General features: G+C 39.8%; 1 protein-coding gene across 7 annotated transcripts in view; it reads right to left on the bottom strand.

Moving 5' to 3' along the window:
• LIMCH1 (LIM and calponin homology domains 1) overlaps nt 1-22,713 on the bottom strand; it is a 181,358-nt gene that overhangs the window by 27,817 nt on the left and 130,828 nt on the right. For 5 of the 7 annotated variants that reach the window (XM_062575496.1, XM_062575494.1, XM_062575497.1 and 2 more), the window contains 8 exons: nt 21,050-21,373; nt 20,248-20,481; nt 18,972-19,220; nt 17,995-18,030; nt 12,532-12,658; nt 9,777-9,931; nt 9,189-9,591; nt 5,202-5,423 (listed from right to left, as the gene is read on the bottom strand). In XM_062575496.1, coding sequence (XP_062431480.1) covers nt 5,202-5,423; nt 9,189-9,591; nt 9,777-9,931; nt 12,532-12,658; nt 17,995-18,030; nt 18,972-19,220; nt 20,248-20,481; nt 21,050-21,373 — 1,750 coding nt within the window. Of the gene's footprint in view, nt 1-5,201; nt 5,424-9,188; nt 9,592-9,776; nt 9,932-12,531; nt 12,659-17,994; nt 18,031-18,971; nt 19,221-20,247; nt 20,482-21,049; nt 21,374-22,063; nt 22,406-22,713 lie in introns of all 7 variants that reach the window. The other 2 variants (XM_062575501.1, XM_062575499.1) reach the window with 2 other exon arrangements.

The raw sequence follows: 22,713 nt of genomic DNA, 5'->3' as shown, positions 1-22,713 counted from the left end.
AAGAATTAAAAATTTTGATACAGTATCCTAATCAAAGCTAGCATGTTATGTTGTTGTTGTGAGTGGTAACAATGACATGACTTAGCTGCCACAGCTAAGTGCCCTGCCAGTACAGTACTACAGCCTGAACACATTAAATCATTTGCCTCTTTTCCCCACTGTTCTATAACGGTATAATCAAGCCAGGCATTATAACCAAAGATGAGGATGGATCCACGGTTGAAAGAAAAGCCTTAAAAGTTTGCAATATTAAATATTCCTTTCTCCAAATCACAGAACCATTCCAGAGGACATTTGCTAGAGTTATCATTGCTCATTTGGGATATAGAATAAGCTCCTGTCGCTCACCAATATTAAAAAGCACATGGGGGTCTGGAAGATGAGACAAGGACTTTAGGCTCATAACCAAATCCAAACAGGGTCTCATTCTTCCTGATCAGAAGTTTTGTTGCTTTCACTTCTTATCCTAAACTTTTTTACATTCAGATAGTCTAGCTCTCCATGCATCTTCCCATGTTTGGTTTAAGGAAAAGCTGTCAACCTGGAATACATGTACTTACACTACAAGTGTTTCTTGTAACGAATCAAAGAACAAAGACTTGTCCAACCAGATAGGTCCAAATCAGGATTTCAGCCCAGCTCTCCTGTAGCTTGGCCAAGAATCTACAACCACATAAAAGCTTATACTTTAATCTCAGTTCAATCAGGATTTTTGAAGATGAAGGAAAGTGTTACTTGGATATAGAAGAAAAAACTTTCTTTTGTGCCAAGCATGCAGTGACTAGAAATGGACAAGTTTAAGCTGGCTAATGAAAAACTAAAGGAAACCCAAAACCTCTTCTCTCCATCCCAGCTTCTACCTTTTAAAAGTTGCCATTTAGGTCTAGATTATTTATTTTCAGTTGATCAAAACAGGGTTTTAATTAGAGCTGTAACATGCTAACAACTTCTAAATAGTTATACAAAGATTAGTTAAAATAAAGTGATATTACTTACTGACAGATTAATCTCCCTGCATGAAAATCTGTATGAACGCTGCTTGAAAACAGAACATTTACTTTGCCAACTTTAATTCAAAGAGCTACAGGATACAACTTCTCAGTATTTTCAATGTACATAACTATTACACATGAAAGAAAGCATGACCTAAAGGCTGAATGATGGGAGCAGGATGAAGAGATCCTGGCGTTATTGCCAGCATTGCCCCCGACAGAGCAGGAGAGTCTGAGCATGCCGGTCTTTTGGCCTTTGCCTCCATCTCTCCAGCTGCAAAAGAGAGAGGTGTGCTTTACCTACTGCTCTCCTAGCAGCACTAGTGAGATATTTTCACCTGGCTCAAGGGGCAAATTCACCCTACTAACCAAGACAGCCTTCAGAATCACGGGAACCTTCAAAGCTACTGTGAATAAAAGTAACTCTCTTGTAAAATCAAAAAAAAAAAAAAGTCCTAAGTACTATACATATACCATACAAATATACTAAAGTATATATCCTTGAAAATATTCCTCTTTCCACCTATATCTCATTTCACAGTAAATTTAGGCAAGACATACATTTAGGCATACATTTCCAACGACTGCCAGTCATTACTTCGTTCATGTAGGTGGGCTTTTCCTCTGTTAGAAATACAACAGGCTCAGGTATTACCTGTACGTAATGATCCCCAGGCCTCTCCCAGCTCCCTACAAAACCTAAATCATCCTAGAGTTTTAGTGGTGTGACTCGACTAAGCTGTTTTCCAAAATTCAGGCCAAAAGAGCTGTTGAAGTACAGCTGCACAGCATCTTCCCATATTGCAGACAACGCCTGAGGCCAGCCGGACAGATTTAGAGCAGCGCTACAGAGCTTCAAAGGGAAGCCTGCCAGGCAGAGAGAAGACAGGACTAGTCAAATTGACAACTGAATTGAAACAGTGGGGGAGCAGCCGCAAGAAAGGATGAAGAAGGAAGGGGCACGCAAAGAACAAGAAGAGAATTAGAACAGAGGGACAGGAGGGCCAAAGGTAACATATATGTATGTATGAGAGGAATATACACACTCACAACAGAGAATCAGGACAGAAATTAAACAGATAAAATACAAAAACAAAACAAACGTCAGAGCCACTAGAGAAGAAAAAGAGCTACAAACAGCATCTCTTAACAGGCAGAGAACCAGTGCCTTTGAATCTCATTCAAAGCCTGGGAAGGATAAGGCTAACAAGTCTCTGAACTACTTCAGTGAAGGAAAGTGTACAAATAAAGGCAATAAAACAAAGCTAAAAAAGGCTTTGAAAACATGCTCAACTGCATCTATTTGTAAAAGTTTTCTCAGGGGAAAAAAATGTATTCATTTCTTCCACTCCAGATAACTCTGTTTCTTCATCTTGGCTGCTTTTCTATCCCTGTTTCTGTCACCTTCCCATGCTCTCTTAAAAATTCAGTAGGGTTTAAGCATCAGACAAAAATCTCTCTGAATGGGTCAAATTAGGCACATGCTTAAACAAGCCTCTATAAAACAAAACTCCTTTTCTTTTGCAAATTGCCACACAAGTTACTTTCTCACAAGGAGAAAGTGACCAACTGAGCTGGGTTCTCATATCACAGCAGCAACATAGCAGTTAGCTACCGGAGAGCCTTCACTTCAGCCTTGTGCTGCAGTCCTGCTCCCTCCCTGCTGGAAGTGGTACAGCAGTGGCTTCAGAACTGCTTTCTTGCGTCCAGGAATGTGTAGCTTGGAAGTCCCATCCCAATAGGGTGAAAGGCAAACCCCCTCTTCTCTTGGGAGGGCTCAAAGAGACAGCGATGGAGCTATTTAGCGCCTGCCTAAACAGGTTGTGTTTTCTGAGAAGCAGGACAAACTCAGAAAGCTCTTCCTTCCATATTTGTATTTCCAGCCTTCCAAGGAGGCATTAGATGTTCAGAGATAAGTTTATTATTTCAGATTGTGCAGATGCAGGCTGGCATCATTCTGGCAGTTGTTCAGATACCAACAGAAAATAGACACAAGGAAAAGGTTACGTGAAGAGCGTTCAGTGTAACTGCCTGATTTGATTTTGAAGGTAAGGCCCCAGATCTATCACATCTGTATTGACTTGTCTAGCAGTGCTGGCCTGTGGTCCAACATGCAAGCCAAATCTCAGTGAAGAAGACAAGTGTCAGTACCACACTCCATCTCTGCAACCTGGCACCTAAGCCCTTACCATGCATGCACAAATGTACTCCTGCGATAACTGTAACTGCCTATGCCCTAGACTAAGGCATAGAAGCCTGGAAAATTAAAACTGAGAAGTAGCTGGGTAAACCAAAACAAACACCTGGAAGGAGCAGTATCTGTACATCTTATCTTAGGCTGGCAAGTTCCCTTCCAACAACAGGCAGGTCTCCCTCTCTTTTCCCCACAATGCTCACTGTGTTCAACTTCTTTCCCCATATACAGTTTCCTCAAAGTAGCTTCCTCACCTTGCTCTGTCCTTGACATGCAAAGACCTTTGTTTGAAGCTGAAGAACCAGGAACAATTATAATGATTTGCACTGGGCAGTCACGTTATTAATCAAATCATGAAACTAAAGATATAAAATCCTCAGAGCAAAGAGGCTCTGTCAATGGCGCTATTTGGGTGCACATTTATTGTTTCTAAAATAAAGTGCACTCAAGTTTACAAAACAGAATAACCTTCTAGTTATTCTGCACACAGAAGAGTTGCAAGGCATCTGGAATTCAAACTGTTCAGCGTCCTCTGCCAATATCACCACTATGGCTAAGACACTGCAAGCAGAAACTGGACACAAACACTTGGGTTTGGGCAGCCACATCACCCTCAAAACTGCAAAAAGGATGAGAGGGCATCAAACAAGTTCAAACAGGCCCAAGCTGTAACAACGGCTGCTACCACTGGGCTTCCTCTCACCACTTCCACAGCTGCTCTTGTCTGGAAATCCTGAAACGGAGACAATAACACTTCTATTCAGCTGCTTTTCTGACTGCCACTGTGCTTCTAACCTACGTCAAGCTGAGACCCTTCTCTTTATCCTTCGAACATCTCCATTACCAATTCTCCCAGATGAGACGCAACCCTTACCCGACTCCCGCCTTGCAGCCAGGCTCTGCTCTGCCAGGTCTGCCTGCTTTGCTGCAAATCATTCACTCTACCCATTCCCCTCTGACAGCACCACGCCTGTCCTTGCGGCACAGCCCAGCTTCCCATGCTGGCTGCAGACTCTGTAATGTAGTAGTCTGTGGCCGAAGACTGGCATAAAGGGAAGTAAGATAAGGCACAAGCCCTTCAGCATGAATGAGCCATCACTCCCAGTGACAGAAAGCTGCCTGCTCCCTCTCTCATCCATCTGGCCAATGCTCAGAAGAAGTCTGAGATGAAAGCAAAAATTCTCATACTTCAGCTCTCACCACATCTCTGATTCTCTATCTTTGTTGTTATAGAGTAAAAAATGTCTACAATTCCCCATCCTGCCGTTTGTTTGCACTCCTTCCACATGCTTTATTTGCAGTTCAGTCCTTATTTCTTGTTTTATTTTTTACCACCTACTTTCTTTTATTACAGTTTTGTAGCATCTAGATTCCTGCTGTGATATGCTCCATTTTTTTTTCCTGCCTTTCTCTCTGGGGAAGAGTGGGAGAGAAAGATGAAAAGGTAAAATTAATTTGTTTCTTTGATAGGGCAAGCACATTGACCCCAGAGTATTTCAATAACTTATCCCCTTTTCTAATATTTCTGAGAGAGGAATGAAAGCTGAATGCTCAAAAACTGCCAGCATATCAACATCCTCTTGCTGAAATTTGAAAACTGAGACTAATTATAATGGCTCATATAGTACAGTTATGTTGCCGATCTAATCAGCTGCCATCAGGAGAAGAGCTGAATAAATGTGCACAATAGCTGGGACACCGACTCAACTTCTCACTGGCCCACCACATTTAAAGCATGCTTATGAGCCGCATGACATCCACAAAACAGATGCTGGCTGCAAAAAGTTTTTGAACCTTCCCGTTCCATTTCTCCAGCCACAGACCAAAGGCAGAAGATTTTAATTTATAAAGGGCCTTTTTTTTTTTTTTTTTTTTTTTTTTTTTCCTGCTCTGGGCACACCCTCTTGAAATAAAGCAAATGTAACCACTCGGGTTTCATTAGTTAGTGATTAAATATATTATGAGACAGGAAATTGGCAGAGAAAGTACGGCTGATTTGTTCACGTTGCTCTTACTGTTGGCTCTTTGTGCACACTCTGAATGGCAGGCCTCTGTGAGCTGAGCTCAATACTTGTGGGGTCCTTCTTCAGCTCAGCCGGGGGCCTGTCCCCTCTGGCTACTCCATCAAATTTCAGAGATCTGCTTGGCGAAGGAGTAAATATTACTGTTGTGCACTCTTTATCCTTCTCTTCAACTCCATTGACATTCTCTCCATTCATGCTGACTTTTCCATCTACCTGCAGAACACAGTTAAATAAATATGCTGAAGAAATCAGCTTTCAATGGAATTTAGGAAATTAGGAACTCAACATGACATAATTATTATTATTACTATTACACATTACTATTACTACTACTACTACTATTATTTTTTTGTTGTTCTTGTTAACGCCATTTGCACCATCGGTGCAGGACAGAGCCAAGTACACATTTCAATAGGCTAAAACAAACAGATAAAATAGACACAGACCCCATTCGGTGAGGTTCATAAACAAAATACAGACAGAAGGCAGGAATTTTCCTGCACTGCCTGGTCTATCACTCTCTGTCTCTCTCTTTTTGTCTCTCAGTAACATACAAACACTCTTTGTGCAAACCACATAAACAGGGGATTTTAAAAAGAGAACAAAGCCAATTTAGACTTCAAACTTCTGGGTTTTGCGCTGCTTCATGCAAGAGGCAAGCAGATCTCTCCAGGACTAATTACACTGATGAACTGCTATGCAATCTCATAAACTCATCACAACATTAGTAGACGGTGCTTTCTAAAGAGCTGTCATGTGAACTCTGAAGGATCTGGAGCAGCAGAGTTCATCCATTTGTTTCGCTGGTGCTTGTAGCAGAGAAACAAGGAACCAACAAATATAATAGGTCATTCTACCATCTCCATGAAGTGATAAAATAAACATCTGCTTTCTCAGAAAAGGATTTTATGGCCTCTCCATGAAAAGAAGAAAGTAGAAACAGGTCAACTATTCTGTCCTTGAAGTCAAGCTAGCTCGTAGGTGTGCATATACTCTCTGAGGAGCTCTTATACAAGAAAGAAAATACCAAATAAGCTCTAGACAACTAAGAAATCAAATACAACTTCTTCCTTTGCAGCATAACTGCATCACCAATACTTCCCACTCCCCCCCCCCCAGGGCTTCAATACTTCAAAATTATGTTTTGAATGGAGGTGGCATGTAAAGAGTTCATTCGGTTTGGAGGCCTGTTTGTTGAAGTCATGGTATATATAAAAAATGTCTTGTTCCAAAGAATTTACCAACCATTCACAACAAGAGGGATCAGTTCGAATAAACAGAGAGACTGGGAGAGCTCAAGGTGTCTGTAATACCATATTGCACCTGCCTAGCTAGAATATAGGGGGTTATAGGTTTGCTGGCAGAGGCGAATTTTAAAAAGAGTTGAAGGAGGGCTTTGTCATGCTGTGCAAAAATCCTTTGCCTCAGTAGGAACATCATGGGAGACAATGTGAAGGTGAGAGAGCAAATACCGACAGACCCTTCTCTGCTAGTAAGTGAACCTTGGGGCAGTAACAGCATAGATCAGTGATTTCTTTGAGAAGCTAACTGGGATGAACATGATGATTAATCATTTTGGGTTACTCCACAGGTACTGCATAAACAAAAAAACCACATGTAAAAACAAGCTCTGAGCTAAGCCATTCTGTGGGAAATTTTCACTTCAAAAAGTTACTAAAAACTGATGCAACAAATGTCAGAACTGCTCTATCAAACCGAAACACACTGTTTAATACAACAAAATTGCTTGCAGTCTTCGCTGCTCAACCTCCCTGCCCCATTCCTTATTTCTCCACTCACTTATCTTCAGCATGTTACTTCTTGAATAAACAGCTTGGATACGTTAAGAGCAGCACTTTAATTTAGCATATGCAATCAATGTTAAGCTACGAGCAAACCCAGCTCCTGCAGATTTCTTGTATACATGCATCTAGAGATGTTCTCTGTATGAGGGTGATTGGCTAAGGGGTCATCTCTGAAGCACTGAGTACCCTCACCTCTGGCAGAAGTGCAAGGAGGTGAAGGCAGCTAGCACCTCCCACAGTCATCTCCCAAGCAAGGGAGGGGCAACTGGAATGTGCAAGCATTTCAACAGTTCTGGCTACTTTTCATAAGAAAAGGTTCCTTGCCTTTTCCTACTGCCATCATCTACTCAATAAAAACTACTCATAAAGTTTATTTCTAAATGCAAGTGTGGGCAGATGTTGAACCCGAAGTCTTCTGGGACTGTGTGCTGGATTATCTACACAAGAGGCATGTCATGAAAGCTCTCAAAAATAAAAAAAGCCAGAAAAACACTGGCAGGCTAAGCCATCCATTTTCATGTCTCTGTTTAGACTAAGACATTTCTCTATTTACATTATGGAGGGAAACCAAATGTTTGAATGATCAGGACAGATGCCATGGCTGCAGAGTTAAACAAACACACTGCTCTCCTCCTGATCTGGAGCAAGTCAACACATTGTCATCAGAGCAGAGAATCACTGATAAACTGATGTTTCAGGTTAAAATAATTCTGTAGCTACACACTCTAGGGAATAATTCTTATTAAGGTAAATCACATTGTTCCACATCAAGCAAATAGGATATAGACAGAGTTTTAGTGGTGGCTAGGGGGAGAAGCATACGTATGTTTCTCCCCATATAGGTGAACTATGTATGCATTAATATGCATGAGTGTAATACAGGCATATCCTAGTCTTATAAGGAAAAATATGACAAAGATCAGAAAAGAAAAGAAAGAATCCGTGACTAACTAAGCTGGTGACTAAAATGTAAACTCCAAGAAAACAGTAGCTCAGGTATAGGAAAACAGGAGTTACCAGTTTTGTACTCCAGCCAGTGAACACTGTGAACTGGAAGCAGGGGAAGCTTTCCACAATGACTGGGGCAGATTTCAAGAAGTAACAGACATCAAACATCCTTTTTCACTATCCATACAAAGCTGAGTAATATTTTAAAGAGCCAAACCACCTGAATATACATGGTAGCAATGTTGTCCATAGCCAGGACATCAGCAGGGCTCCTGGGGCCGTCCTCTGCTGCTAGCAAAGTAACAGATAGTGACGGCAGACACAAGGAGACCAGAACTATATAGGCCTGGGAGACAATTGCCAGAAACCTTCATAATGCCAAGAGCAGAGGCTACTCAAAGCTTAGGAAAGCTCAAGTTTCGCCACAGGCATTATTAGAAGCAGGTTTCTTCAAACTTGACCTATTCTGATCTGTTCCCTCTAACACCTGCCAGTTCTTTGCTCAGTTCTTGCAGCCTGCTGCAGCCACACCTCCACTCTTACCAGCAATCCCCAATCACACTGCTGTGCTGGGACCAATCTCTTCTCCCTAAACCTGCATGAGTAGCTTATATTCTCTCTTCTCTTCAGTGAAGCATCTTTCTCCATTCATTCCTGGTGAGAAGCACGACAGGGAGTATCTATGGGCCAACTGCTCCTTGAAGCTGGAGGAGTAGGGAGTGAATACAGGCACACTGTAATGTTTCAAAGGCTTATGATTTGGCTGAATTGGACAGACTTATTTGGGCATGGCAAAAATCAAATCCCTGATGCAAAAACCAGTTCAGGCCTTGTTCCAAATTTTAGGGCCTCCAAATTCCCCACTCCTCCCCTTTTGTTTAAAGAGAAAAAAAAACAAAAAACCCACAACATTTTTCCTAACCTCTTTCTCACAAAGTGCCTTGCTTTTTTCTTAAGATCCCTCTTCCCTTGCCCCTACCCAAACAAATTTAGCCTGAGGAAAAATTTCCTGCAGAAATACTCCATTCAGAACAGGTCAAGTTTCAGATGTTAACCAAGAAGTGACCATTAGACCGAGAAGCACAGAGCACAAAACTGATATACAATACATCAGAATGCTACTACCATTTTCTGCTTAAATTGCATTAAACATTTATACATTCAGATGACTTGGTCAGGATCTCTTTGTCTCCTAACCGATTTTGAGCAGCATAACACATCCTACCTTAAAATTCTTTAAAACTTGCTGTGTATTTTTGGGTTGTGAGTAAGGCTTGGGTGTCAGCATAGGCACAGCCTTGGAGACGACAGTTTTGCTCGGGGATGTGCGGCCCGTGGAACCACTGGGCTCTAATTCCGTGGTTGGAACAATGGTTGCTTCAATGGTGGCAGTGAATTTTGGAGCAGGCAGTGACTGTTGCCTTAAGTATCTTAGAGGATTTGGGTCTGTCAGTGGGGAATCTGGATCCACTGAATGGCTTCTTTCCAGAATTTTTGGCATCTGCAGACGCTCAAGGACAGCTTCACTAATGGTGAATCTTTCAATATACTGCTGGAGGATGCTCTCGGCTTCCTCCTGAGACTTTGCGTTCTTGTATGCCTCATGAAGCTCCCGCTCTCTTCTCTCTCTGCATGGGAGATAGCACAAGAAATACCACCACATGAAAACGCTGGCAAGCAGTCCTGTTTCCTCAGTTCCATCCCCATCCTTCCCCCTCTCTTAATTCAAGCCCTACAAGCACAGCTGCCCACAGTTATTTATTGCCTACAGCATTTTTAGCCCCGCATGCTGCACTGCAGTAAAACAACATACTTCTCTTCCACAATTTCTCGGTAGGTTTTGATGCTTTTTCTTCGCTCATTTGTTCCCTCTCCAGACAATAATCTTTCCATTTTCTTTCTCTCAGCTTCTTTTTTTATTAAATCCTGTGAAGCACTCCTTCGGCGACTCTTCCACCGAGCTAGGTCCTACAAGAGAAGGAAGGCATCTGAATGCAGGGCTGCAAATAGCTGAAAACTGGCTACAGAAATCAACTAATCCAGCTGGCTGCTTTGTTATGCTCACTCCTGGCTGAACCAGGCAAACATTTCCTGCATGGACACTTGATGCAGTAACTTTTATTTTAAAGGGAAAAGGAGATTATACTATAAAATTAAGACATTGCTCAACTATTTTTTTCCTTATAATAGGATACAGTGAGAATTTCCTATTTCTGTTGGTGTCAGCCAACTACATGGAAGGACTGTTGACCAAGGGGCTGTTCAGTCAGAAAAATGTGTGGCACATCCGGGCTTAAATTCTTCCTCATGAGCACCCTACAATATTTTGGCCCCAGCTCCAAGCAACACGGGTTATAGACTAAAGTGGCTCAAACCTGGTTGATCTGAGACACAACAGAGCAAAAGGACTGTAAAAGGATTGTTTGCACCAATCTGTATAGCCATGCCCTTGGTGAGGCAATGATCCTATTCTTTTCAGAAGTTCCCCATCCAAAATTGTCCAGAACCAACAATTCTGGTTCTTCACCTTTCCTGTAAAACCAGCCTTACACCAAAACATAGACAGCCACAGAAGATACCTGATATGGTATCTATTTCTTGCATCCTGCCTAGGTTATGAATTTGCAAGTCATAGAGAATACAGAGAGAAGATTCATTTCACTGTCAAAATATTACACTAGAGTTTCTAAACTGTAATATTTCTCTGCAACCAACCAATAAAAAAACAAAATTCTGCATGTAAAAAATAATCTCTGAAGTACTTTTGCAAAGAAAATAACTTTACAGGAAACTGAAAGGGAACATTTGTCATTAACTTTACAACATAGGGAAAATAGTGTATAGATTATGTTCCATGTACTTTAATAAATTCTGCTTTTAATAAAAACAGGGATTCTGTATACGTATTCAATTTAAAGACTATTTCATTAATCACATGTTTTTCCAAATATTTTAATTGCATTTTTATTGGTAAACAGCAGAAGGTACTGTAAGCATAACTTATTTTATTAAAATCAGGAACAAATCTTGTCATTTTTAATTTAGCTTTAAACCAAAAATTATTGATGTTACACTCAAGGGAATGCTCATCAAAGTATTTCTTCACATGACCTACATATATCAGTCTAAATCCCCTCTCTGAAATGTGGTCTTTCATTTTCCTCCGTTACTAATTATTCTCGTTGAACTACAAAAGCATTTTCTTTATTTCTTTATTCAGCTACTCCCACTACTGGCAATTGTTTGGAAATTAGTTTTTTATTAGTGAATTCCATAACATAAGCCTTCCTCCTCTTTTTGTAATTAAAAACCAGATACGTTTATCTTTTCCAGCTCTGATGCTTTAGAATAACAATAATAATAAAAAGCTATGAAACTGCTCATTGTTGGCAAATTTACAGCATGGGCATATAAAGAATATCAGGCCATGAAAGCAGTGTCATCTCTACAAAGCCCACTGAATGCCACAGATGTTCCAGTAAGGCAATTTTTAGTAACTATTCAGAACTTTTAGTTCAGTGTATAAGGTGCTAAGGGCCTGGAAAACCTATGCACATTAGCTAAGAGTATTTTCCATTCAACAGGAAAGAGTTCTCAAACCTCTTGAATTCCTTTGGACTCATTCTTATCTCTGCTGGGAAATTATGGCTTCTCATACACAAATCACTCAGTTGAAACCTTTCATTGTTCCACTACTGACAGTTATTCCTTAGTTGTATATACTGTTTTTTTTTTTTTTTTTTGGACTTCTCCTTGAATTTTCTATCATAAGTTTTACAGTAGCTGTTCTTATAATGGGAATTGCCACACCAACTACCTGAAGTCAATGGATTTTTAAAAAAAATATATCCAAAATTCCTCATTTAAAATTAGTCTTTCAGGAATTAACATGATTGATACTGAAAATCCTGATGCTAACTTAACTGCAAACCATTCACAATGCTTTTCTGACCCTAAGTAAGTATTTATTAATTTCCTTGATATAATGCAAAATGCCAGGACAGCTTAGAAAATATTATAAGCAAGAAACAATGTTTTACTTACTCCTTTACCTAACGTGTGACACATTAAGTAATGTTTTGAAAGGGCTTGTAATATAAGCAGGGTGTATCTAACGCAAAGAGGAATGTGTTTGCTTGGATAAGATGGAAGGCATTAGCATTTTGTGTATCTATCCAAATTTATTAAAACCAAGTCCAACCTAGGCATTTTTCTCCCTGTTTAGACTTGTGTTCTGTCATTTTTGACATTCACATACTATAAAAATTAAAGAATTCAGCAGACAGCCATTCTGCTTCCACTTTTACCAGACACAGTTCGACTACATTTTCTTAAAAAGCAAAATACTAGGTACATATGCAGAAGGACTTGAAGACCTCACATTCTGTAATTTACATCAAATTATGAGCTGTTATGCTTTTAGCAACAACCCATTAAAAAGCAAAAAAAGGGGAAAAGAGCCTGATTATTTTTAGTAGAGAGTTAGAAAGCAACTGTAGGTTTAGCAGTTTTCCCTTTTGCCGAGGTCAGCCTCAACGCTGCGTTTGCAGATAATGTTGTATACTCACATCTTGCCATCTAGTCTCATCCTCTTTCAGCTGGTTGTGTATATTCTGCAGTTTTTCATGGCGAGCTTTGCTATGAGGCTGCGTCACAGCTTCATCTTCACACCTCATGTCAAACATGCTCATGCTCCTGAACAAAGGGGGAATAGTAAGAAGTGCAGTGTTATTTACAGCGTATATTCCTTCAGCACGTTGGAGTTACGGCCACATGAGGGTGCTACAGCAGAATCAGACACCTGCACGGTTTAGAAGCTCCCAAAAGCAGCAGTCCATCAGAAGGACTAATTAGCATCCCTGTGACTTCCACATAGTACTTCAGGCACTATACTCCTCAGTCTTCTCTTGTTATGGTTAGCTGACAGCAACTCTGTCTCTCACTAAATAGCACTACTAACATTAAAACTCCAATAACAGCTCTTATCAAAAACATTCTATTTAGAGCTGATTTCAGAACATTTAACTCTCTGAAGATCAATTTCCCAATCACTTTCAAAACACAGTAATTATTCTCATATTGCAGAAATAAGTTTTCACTTTACTGTGAAACAAGAGAGGCTTGAGAAGTACATTACGGGCAGCACGACGGGCTAAACGCTATTGTTACAGGAGCTGGGAGAGCCTGCCCGGAGAAGTACATGCAGCGCAAACAACATGCTACTTCCTCCTCTGCCCTTTCCCTCCCTGCTTTGAAGAAACTCAGCGCTATCAACACCAACTTATTAATTCTTCTAATCTAACAAAGGAAAACTAACTGCACAGCAAGCATTCATGTCCAGGCCCCAACAATTTCTTTATACACATTCTATTTCTGTCCTTGACCTTTCAAAAATTAAAAGAAAAAAGGTCATCGTTTGGTGTCATACATCCATTTGTGTTACCTAAAAATGTTCACATGAAGATAATGTACTTCACTTTCCCCCTCCCTAGTACCTATTATTAGTAAAACATGACCTCAGTTGTGCCATTAAAAGCAAAAAGAAAAAAAAAGCCATGCAGTTCCATATGAGGCGATTTCACAGCCATCTTCAAAAGATCATCTGTAGCTTAAGTGAGCCAATTAGCAAGATTGCTAATATAGCAAAGATAAAATGGTAGGCAACTGTGTACATAGTAATCGAAGTCAATACGCACGGGAGGTTGAGCATATATAAATTTAGCCCACATTTGTATTTAGACAAGCGAAGACATGAATGAACCTCACATTTATTTTCAAGCAAGCAAAGACGTGAATGAACCTCTCTCAAGAATGAAAGGTCTGGACAGTGCACAGGTCCCACCCTAGTTAGTAGGCATTTGGTCAGAAATGAAGGACAGAATACACACTCAATTGCTTTTTAGTATGAGCAATGAGGTCAGCATTATCACCCAGCTTCAGCTCTTAAGCAGAGTGTGGAGGAGGGGGCATGCTAGTTCGGGTTTCTCTGTGGGTAATTTAAGGATTATATTGCTCAGGACTGGATTGGAAGACTTAAAAAACAGACTAAAGAGATGGGTAAGTTTTGCAGCTGTTTTTCAAACTAAAGGCATATCACCTATTACACGATATTTAAATATCGCCCATATTTTGCAGAGTGGGAGGGATGGGAGATGCATAAATTTATTAAACAAAGTCACTCTCAGTGGGTTTGTTCCAGTTTAAGAGTTTTTGAAATTCTTTAAGAAAAAGCCTTTGGTAGGAAGCATTTGCCACTTTGTGGCTACTGAGTCAAACCCGTTGTGTAGCTCTCTTCTTGCACCCTTCATTCAAAGAATTTTTCATTCACACACAGTAAAGAAAAGCAGAAGACACCAATTGCTGGTAACTGGTTCTAGCAGAGTTCATGAGTACTAGCCATCTGTCATTTGCAATGGGAGAATAAAAACATTTTTATACCAATAGTCTTCTGATGTCCTAATGAGAGGCTACTATTTCTTCCCTGCATCACTCAGGTCTCTCAGGGTGCATAAAGACAGTGAAACAAAGGTTTTATGTCTGTTATCAATGCAGTAAAAAAGTACTCTGGGAAAGACTTCAACCTAGGCCAGGAATCAAATTATACACTAGGACTCCATATGTAACTTGTATACTAATTGTTGTGCTGCTGGGCCTTCACTGCCATGGACAAGCAACCAGATAGGTTCACACTAATGTCAGCTCTGCATGATGGATGTCCTTTTGCAAACATATCCTCCCAAGAGAGCAAACTGGAGGGAGCTACATCTCAAAGTACAATGCTCTGCTCCGACCAACATGTAATGGCCACTACAAAAGCCGACTAGTGTCCTGAACACACTGGAAAAGGACAAATTAAAGGTCTACATTGACTTCTGCCTGACAAATGTATCCTTAGAAAACAATCGAAGAAACCAAAACTCTGGTCTTCTGCCAAAAGATAGTTTCACTATGAATCCCACATTATTTCTTCCCATTTCTCTTTCTCATACAAGCTACAGATGACTCCAATCTACCACTAATATGTGCATGAATAGAGCTAAGTTTATTCCTTCTTCCAACCACGTGCTGGATCAGCAAGCACAGAGCATGCAAGTAGATGGGGAAGATGTAAAACTCATGTTCATGAATTTTCTGCCATGAACAGAGCTCTGAGGTTTGCATCCAAATTCTGTCTGTAAGCAATAGGCCCTTCTGCTGACCAGTCTATTAAATCTGCTGCTCTGACAAAGATATGGGACAAATCATTGCGCAGATCACCAGTTTATTTTGGTAGGCTAGGTCTCTGGGGTAATTTGATTTTTAATTTGCACTACTTTATTATCACACTTTAGGGTTGTTTTTGTCAGAGATATCATACGGTGCAGCACTTTTTTTTTTTTTTTTTTTTTTTTTTTAAGAAGTCTGAACAAGTATTGGATAAAAAAATGTATTCAAGATCTGTAAAATGGTCCTCAAGGACTTGAGTATTCAGACTATATAATTAAAAAATGAGAAATATGGTGGATAGTTTTTTTATGAGAGTACATTAAAAATCCTTATGCAAGGCAGTTATGTGGCTGCATTACTATTTTATAGATGTACTAAGACTTAACGAACGCCAACAAAACATTAAAAAGTGAGAGTCTGGCTAAAGAATCAGACTCTAGTAAACAAATTATCTCAGTTCCCTATAATTTGCTTGTCAGGTTTCAAGTAGAAAGCTTAAGTCTAAATTAACCCTAGGCTGTCAGAGTACCACCAAATTTCAGCCCCGTATCTTAAGGAGATGGGAATGGGGCTGATAAGCAACAACAAGCTAGGTATAGGAAAGGCAGCTCCAAGGAAAAGAGACATCCACCACATCACAGTTGTATGAAAATTAAGTTGACCTTCTTGCACCACTCCCCCTGCAGAAGAGCTTATGTTACTAGCACTTTACCACTTAACAGTATGCCCAAACACACTATTCTTTGGGTTTCTTATCTCCATTCTGCTAAGTCTATCTGGAGGGAAATGAAGAAGCCTAAATATAGCCCAAATACACATTTCATTTCCCATCTCTAGAATGGATCCCACTTCTACACTGACCAGCATGGAAGGTTACAGGCATCCAAAACCTGAGAGAGGGTTACAAGAAAGAGTCTGGGCAGCGGAGAAAGGTAAGAGGAAACCACTAGCAACTTCTTGCCCCCACAAGAGAAAATTTATATCTCATGCAGTGTTTACACGGTTGAACTATTTTTAATTAAGTCTATGGAGTCTCCAGAGCAATCACAATGACTAGCCATGGTTGTCTCCTTTACACCAAATTAGGCCCAGTATTGCCTTCATTGGACCTTGAGACAGTCCTGGGCTGACGACACAGTCTGAAGTCCACTGACCATTACTGCCTGCATTACCATCACTGCCAGCCTACAAGGGAGTTTCTAGTTTTGCCACTGGGACACAGAGCACCTATTCTAAGATTGAACTTAAGCTACAGAATTCTTAAAGAAGACCTGACAAACATTTTGGAAGCATTTTAAATGTCAGTTCAATTTACTTTTCCCACTTGCAAGTTTTATATAATTAGATTCTTCATAAGTACTTGGTCTTCAGAAGGAAAAATATCAACTTACATTTGTAAGAACTCTTAAGACAGATTAAGAAAGCAGTTGCTCTGTAAAATGTGACACATCTGGAAAGAGTGAACCTCAAGAGTGAGGCTTGAAGAATTGTTGTTTTGCCTTTTTAAACAAAATCATCATCAATGTGGAAGAAACATGACTTATTGCATCCTTAGTACTGTCACATTATACAGTCAAGCACATTCTAATGCCTCTTTGAAGTACATCTCCATGTACTTTTTCTCATACTTGCATTTAATACAAGTATGCAGAAATGTGGGCAAACAAATGAACAAATCAATCAGATAGGTACATTTTATGAAATGGTAGAAAGGCCTCCACTGTTAAGCATAACACCTCTGCACTGGTAAGCGGCTTCTATCTCCTCTCTCAATTTGCTTTAAAAGATTTCTCCTGCTTGGAAGTGATCACATTTACTCTGAGGTCAAAGGATACTGGCTTAATGTAAAGCACGAAGTAAATTCACTTGTGTATTACAGATCTTGCAGAGAATATCCAGTACATGAATCTACCATTTATCATTAGAGAAAAGGGTGAAAAATTACACATGACTCTCTGGATATATTTGTTTTAAAGAAACTCTATGCCATTTATATTTTGTCATTCAATCTGGGAGGCAGTGAAGGTCATGTGAATCTCTGTGGACACAAGAAGGATGTTACAGACACTATTATGTGGATAGTTTTCAATATTTTTTTTGCCTTTAAATGCCTGCAGTTTGTAAGTAAAAATAGTTAATATTTTCACAGAACTTACAAAATGGCATTGCATGTTATTTGGAACTACACTTTACATGCATCCACACACAAATAAAATATGTTCGAGTGCAATAAATGTCACTTTCCCCCTTCTTATGTGAGAAGTAAAGTATCAAGGTGAAGAGCTTAAAAAATGAAGATCGGTACATTATTAAATTAGACTTAACCTAGAAAGGATTCGAGAGAGTTTTAGAAAGATAATTAATGAGCAACTGAAGACTTATCTTCCAGATAATTATCTTTATAGTCACAATTAACTTTATTTTGAGTTTTGTTTTTCTCCCTATCAAACAACTCTGTTTTTTTCCAACACCCAGCTCAGATTCAGCCCAACTCCCTTTAGCAGTAATTGACTGGAGGTAATGGAAATTCAGAAGAGAAACAAAAGAAAAGAAGAAAAAAAAAAGAACAAGGAAACAATACTTTAAGCAATAGCTGCATATTAGCATTAGGCTCAGTTTTTAGGTGCTTTTACATATAAAATATTTTTAGCTGCAATGTAAGCCATATTGCATTCCATTTTTCAGTGATTTTCTGAAAAATTTATTTGCTGGAACACTGCAAAATAACAATGAGGCATCAACTGCATTTTAAATTAGTAGAAAGACTGGAAAGCATGCAGTGTAAGCTGTTTAAAATAGAACCTCGTGAGCACAAGACAACTTACTCTGCGTCATCAGACACAGCAGTTCTGGGGCCGAATCTACAAGACCAAATATAAAATTAGAGTGCGATAAACACATCAAATATCCATTGCAATTAGAACCATAAAATTGGGGTAATTTTCATTTGAACATCCAACCTCTGTTAGTAAAGTAGACCAAAAGAGAACCATATTTTTCAGATATTATATACTCAGCAAACAGACTTACCTAATCAGCCGAACGCTAGCCATTGAAACTATGCATGTACACCACCTTTCCCTCACTGACCCTATACCAGTGCCCTCATTATAAAAATCTGGTGACATATACCTAAATGGGGTGTAAAAATTAGTTATTGAAAATAGACAATACGTTATATATTAAGTGACGTACATGCAATGAATGGAAAAAAAGAACTTCACACATTATTACATTCAACAACAGTGTTCACAACCGTTACTGAAGCACAGAAGAGAGACAAGGATTGCAGCTAGAAAGTGAGCCACACGATTCCATGTTTTTTGTGCAGCTGAAATAGGTTACTTGTAGTACACAAATCAGTGTCATTCAGTAAGGTGACCAACTTGCTTAGTCATGCAAACAGCATGTTTGTATCTGGGATTTATCATAAAATAACATCAAGTACAGAAGTTCACACTTCTAACAGCAACACTTTCTAATCACAGAAAAGCAAGGCACATATCTCTAAAGATGCTCAGCAGTCCAACTGAATCTCTGAGACCCATAAGCCTTTTTGCATTTACGTATGTTCTATAATCAAATATTTCCTTTCATTAGCTGTAGAGAAGAAAACAATGCACTACTCAACTATTTTTTTTTGAAAACTGTATTTGTTTCTAAAAAACATATTGCTGACATACAGTATTTTAGTCCAGACTGAAAACAAACCAGGCAGTGCAAAACCTGAATCCCAAAGTGTGCACACAACAGAACAGCAAGGAGTGTACAAGCTGTGTGATTCACACCATACAGAGCTCACGTTTGCAGATGTTCATCCTTGGATGACAATGTTTCTTTTTTATTTTCCTCAGGAACTTCCTGAAGGTTTGATGCTTTATCCAGGTGGTCTTTGTTAAGACTATGATCACCCATTTGGGCAGTAGAAATAATACCATCTTGTCCTGCAGGAGGAACATCGCATCTTTCCTGCCCTTGATGATGTTCTTGCTGAGGTTGCATTGCAAGTTTTCCAGCACTATTAATGCAGACTTGTGGACATTTTTCAGGCCTGAGTGAGCCAAAGGCAGCAGTGCAAAGAAGTATATTAAGGAACATTTGAAAAATCACATACGCATAATGAAACGCATAACTGTATGTTAAAAAAAACAAACACAAACAGCTGATATTTGACAAGCTGAACAAGATAGGGGCATAAAATGTAATTTTAATAGAGAATCAAATGCTTGCACTTCTGTTCCTCTATCCTGCGAAGATAAACTGTCCTAGATATCCCCAGAAGTTAAACTTTTAGTTATATGTTTTAAAGAAGTTATTTAATTTACTGCCTTCTCAACACCAAACCACTGTTCAGCTCTACATTAGTTGACAAAGGTTTTCTTCTCCTGGCTAAGCTGTTATAAACGTACACAAGTCTTTCATATGTATATGCGCAGGCATATTTATCTTCTTCCCTTTAGAAGAGCTTGACAAATGAGATCCCTTCCAATATGGCTTGTACGATGCTCAGCCAGCCAATGCATCACACTGTGCAAAGGGTTAACCATCAGCTTCCCCACACAGCCTTACTCACCTCAACACAGGTGCTCAAAAAGACACCAAGCTTTATCAGAAAGGATCTAGTTCTAGAGTCCAGACTTCCTGTTTGGAAGTCATTGGCACCAGCTAAACCCTAAAGAGACATCAAATTTACCACATCCAGCAACTGTTTCTGGCTCAAAATGTTTTTTTTTTTTCTTCTCTCTTTTTTTAATAACTAGCTCATACTGAACCAGAGACCTCTATAAATGTAAAACAATCTCCTCACATACATCCATTTCTACACCCTCTTAGATTTTTGCACAGGCTAGAGCTCTGGTTTGAGTCTTTACAGTGCCCTCCCAAAAGGGCCAGAAAACCTGCACTGCTTATTAGAGCCTTTTGACCAGAAAGGATAAGCACAGAGTCAAAGATAAGTAGAGAAGAAACTTCTGCTGGGCCAACTGCTACTGCTCCAGACAAAGAGATCTTCACAAACAGCCCAAGGGCCAGTTACAAGGGAAGGAAAGAAACTAAAAAGAGCAGAATAACTTTCTTACCTCTTAGTTTTCTTGTCAAGTTCTCTAGATGTGCCCTGCTTATTCTGCTGCTTTGAAAATGGCATGGGAAGGAACTGTTTAACACTGGGCCCAGTCTGCTTTAGAAAAGCTCCAGTTCTCCTGGCCAACATGTCATCTCTTTGTGGGTCTGGAAATTTCACTTTGTTTTCCATTCCACCACTCTGCTGATGAGGGGTTTCAAGCTGTTCTTGGCTCTCTTCTCTGGTTACAGTACTGCTCAGAGAGACAAGTGAAACTTTCCATGATAATGTTCACTTGTGCAGCTCGAAGGCAAGCTGCTTCTGAGGCAATGTGAGGATACTATTATTCAAAAGACAGTTGCAGAGTGATAGACAACTAGACATGTTTAGCTATAGCACAGAAAGTGAGAACAAGAGGGAACTATGTTGAACACCGCACTATGTAGGTGATACGTTAGAAATGGGGGGGTTCCATAAAAACGTATGCAAGCAATTATTTAATTAGAAGCTGACAAAAAAGTCTGGATAAAGAACCATGGACTGCAAAAGAAATCCTCTCAAAAGAAAAAAGACTATTTTCATGCTGAACAACAATTAACAACTGAAGTACTTAAATATTATGAAAGAAAATAGGCTGTTTTATGTTTATAGGATACATTCTTGTAAGTAATTTCATAAAACAGAACACATGCCATGATGAACGAGTAAAACATGTCTTTAAAGGATGTGTGAAGAATGTAATAACACTGCAGACTGATCTAAACTAACACCACACACAAACCAGGCATGAAGCTCAGAGGGATCAGCTTCTGTTCTCTGACCTTTCTGCTTCCTGTGGAGTCTTCAAATCCTTCTCACGAGCTATTGCCTCCCCTTGCTGCTGCTCTAGCAGATGAGGAGCTACTGACAGGGAAGGACAAGGTACGTGAACGGGGCTAGTGGTACGTCTTTGAAAAATTCCCATTCTTCTAACCAACATATCATCTCTCTCAATGTCAGGTAATTGCCCAATGGTCTCTTCCTCAGTGCTTTCTTGCCGTTTGTTCAAACTATGTTGGGTTTGCTTCTCAGAGGCAACACAAATAGCTGGGACAGGCGATAGTGTTCTCCCGCAATGTTCATCTGTACCTGACCTTGCTACTTCACTAGCAATAATGAGATTGAGAAAAGGGGTGAGATAGACAACAACATTCTCAGGTCAAACAAAACATAAGAAGAGGAGTCCTTCAATGCAGTTTACAAATGTTTTATGAATACGCAAACTTAGCTGAAAGAATTGCTTGCTAAAGGCATTCATTAAAAATTCTTGCTGCAGCCACCTACTAAGCGATCAGATAAACAAAAGCCAAGTAAATGTAAGCTCTGGTCAATACGTTAAGTTCTCAGAGCTGTAACTCTCTTCTAGATAAATGTCAGAAACACAGTGCACCTTGTTTTAGTATTAGATCTTCAAAAAGAAAGCAAATCCAACAGGTTTGAAGAAAATATTTTTTTGAAAGTCAGCAGAACTAGAAAGCTAAACTTCTGAAGTACTGAAAGCAGGCAAAGCAAAGCAGCTGGAATTCAAGAAGCAAAAAGCTTTAGCAATAGCTCAGATTCCGAGATACCAGTGAGTTGATCATGAATCAGAAATTTTGAGGTGAGCTCTCAGAAGACATCTGCACAATATCTAAACACATTAAAAATAGTGTGACGGCATCAGATGAATTCTGACCAAGGATGTGCACATAAACAGCTCCTAAGTATATGCTGTAGTCCATCCCCATGCAAATCAGCATCTTGCAAGAACAGGGCTCTTTCCAACTCAGCAGCATTTCCTAAGTCACACTGAATACCTGGAATCATTCTGTGGCCTAGAGACTTCATTACTGTGTCCAGCAGACTGGAAAATGCCACTAGTGGCTGAAGAAGAACTCTCAGTACCAGTGTGAATCTCCACATCATCTTTGTTTTTCTCTTTTATTTCACTCCTGGATGAAGCTCTGCCAATACTGAGCTTGTCCCACTTCTGTTGATCAATCTCGGTTACGGGCCCGAAATGCACAAACTTCTGCTTGGGGCTACCAGACTTTTTGTTTGCTCTTGCTTTGCAGACAGCGAAATCATCACGGACTGCTGCTTTCACTGAGATTTCAGTTGATGCCAGAGTGTCACAGGGACATTTGAAATCTTCTTCACTAGTCAGAGTGAGGAATAAAAGAATCCCCCCAAAATGAGACCCCAGAATAAAGCAAAGGAAATGTTCCTACCATTTTTAGATTTTTTTTTATTTTAAAATTCAAGTACACAAGTACAAATGTCAGCGACACGCTGAGGCCCAAATGACAGTGGAAATCCAAAGATACCATGGACTTGCTGAGGAAACTCTTGCACACATCCACGGAAGCCCTTCCTTAGGAAAGGAATGTAGTATATGGCACATCCAGACTCAGCTCCTCACCCCTAACAAGGCCAGAGCTCCAAGTCCTGCCCCCTTAGATCTGGG

Source organism: Rhea pennata, chromosome 4, assembly GCF_028389875.1.
Source record: "Rhea pennata isolate bPtePen1 chromosome 4, bPtePen1.pri, whole genome shotgun sequence".
Lineage (NCBI taxonomy): Eukaryota > Metazoa > Chordata > Aves > Rheiformes > Rheidae > Rhea > Rhea pennata.
This window is presented reverse-complemented; position numbering and strand designations above follow the sequence as displayed.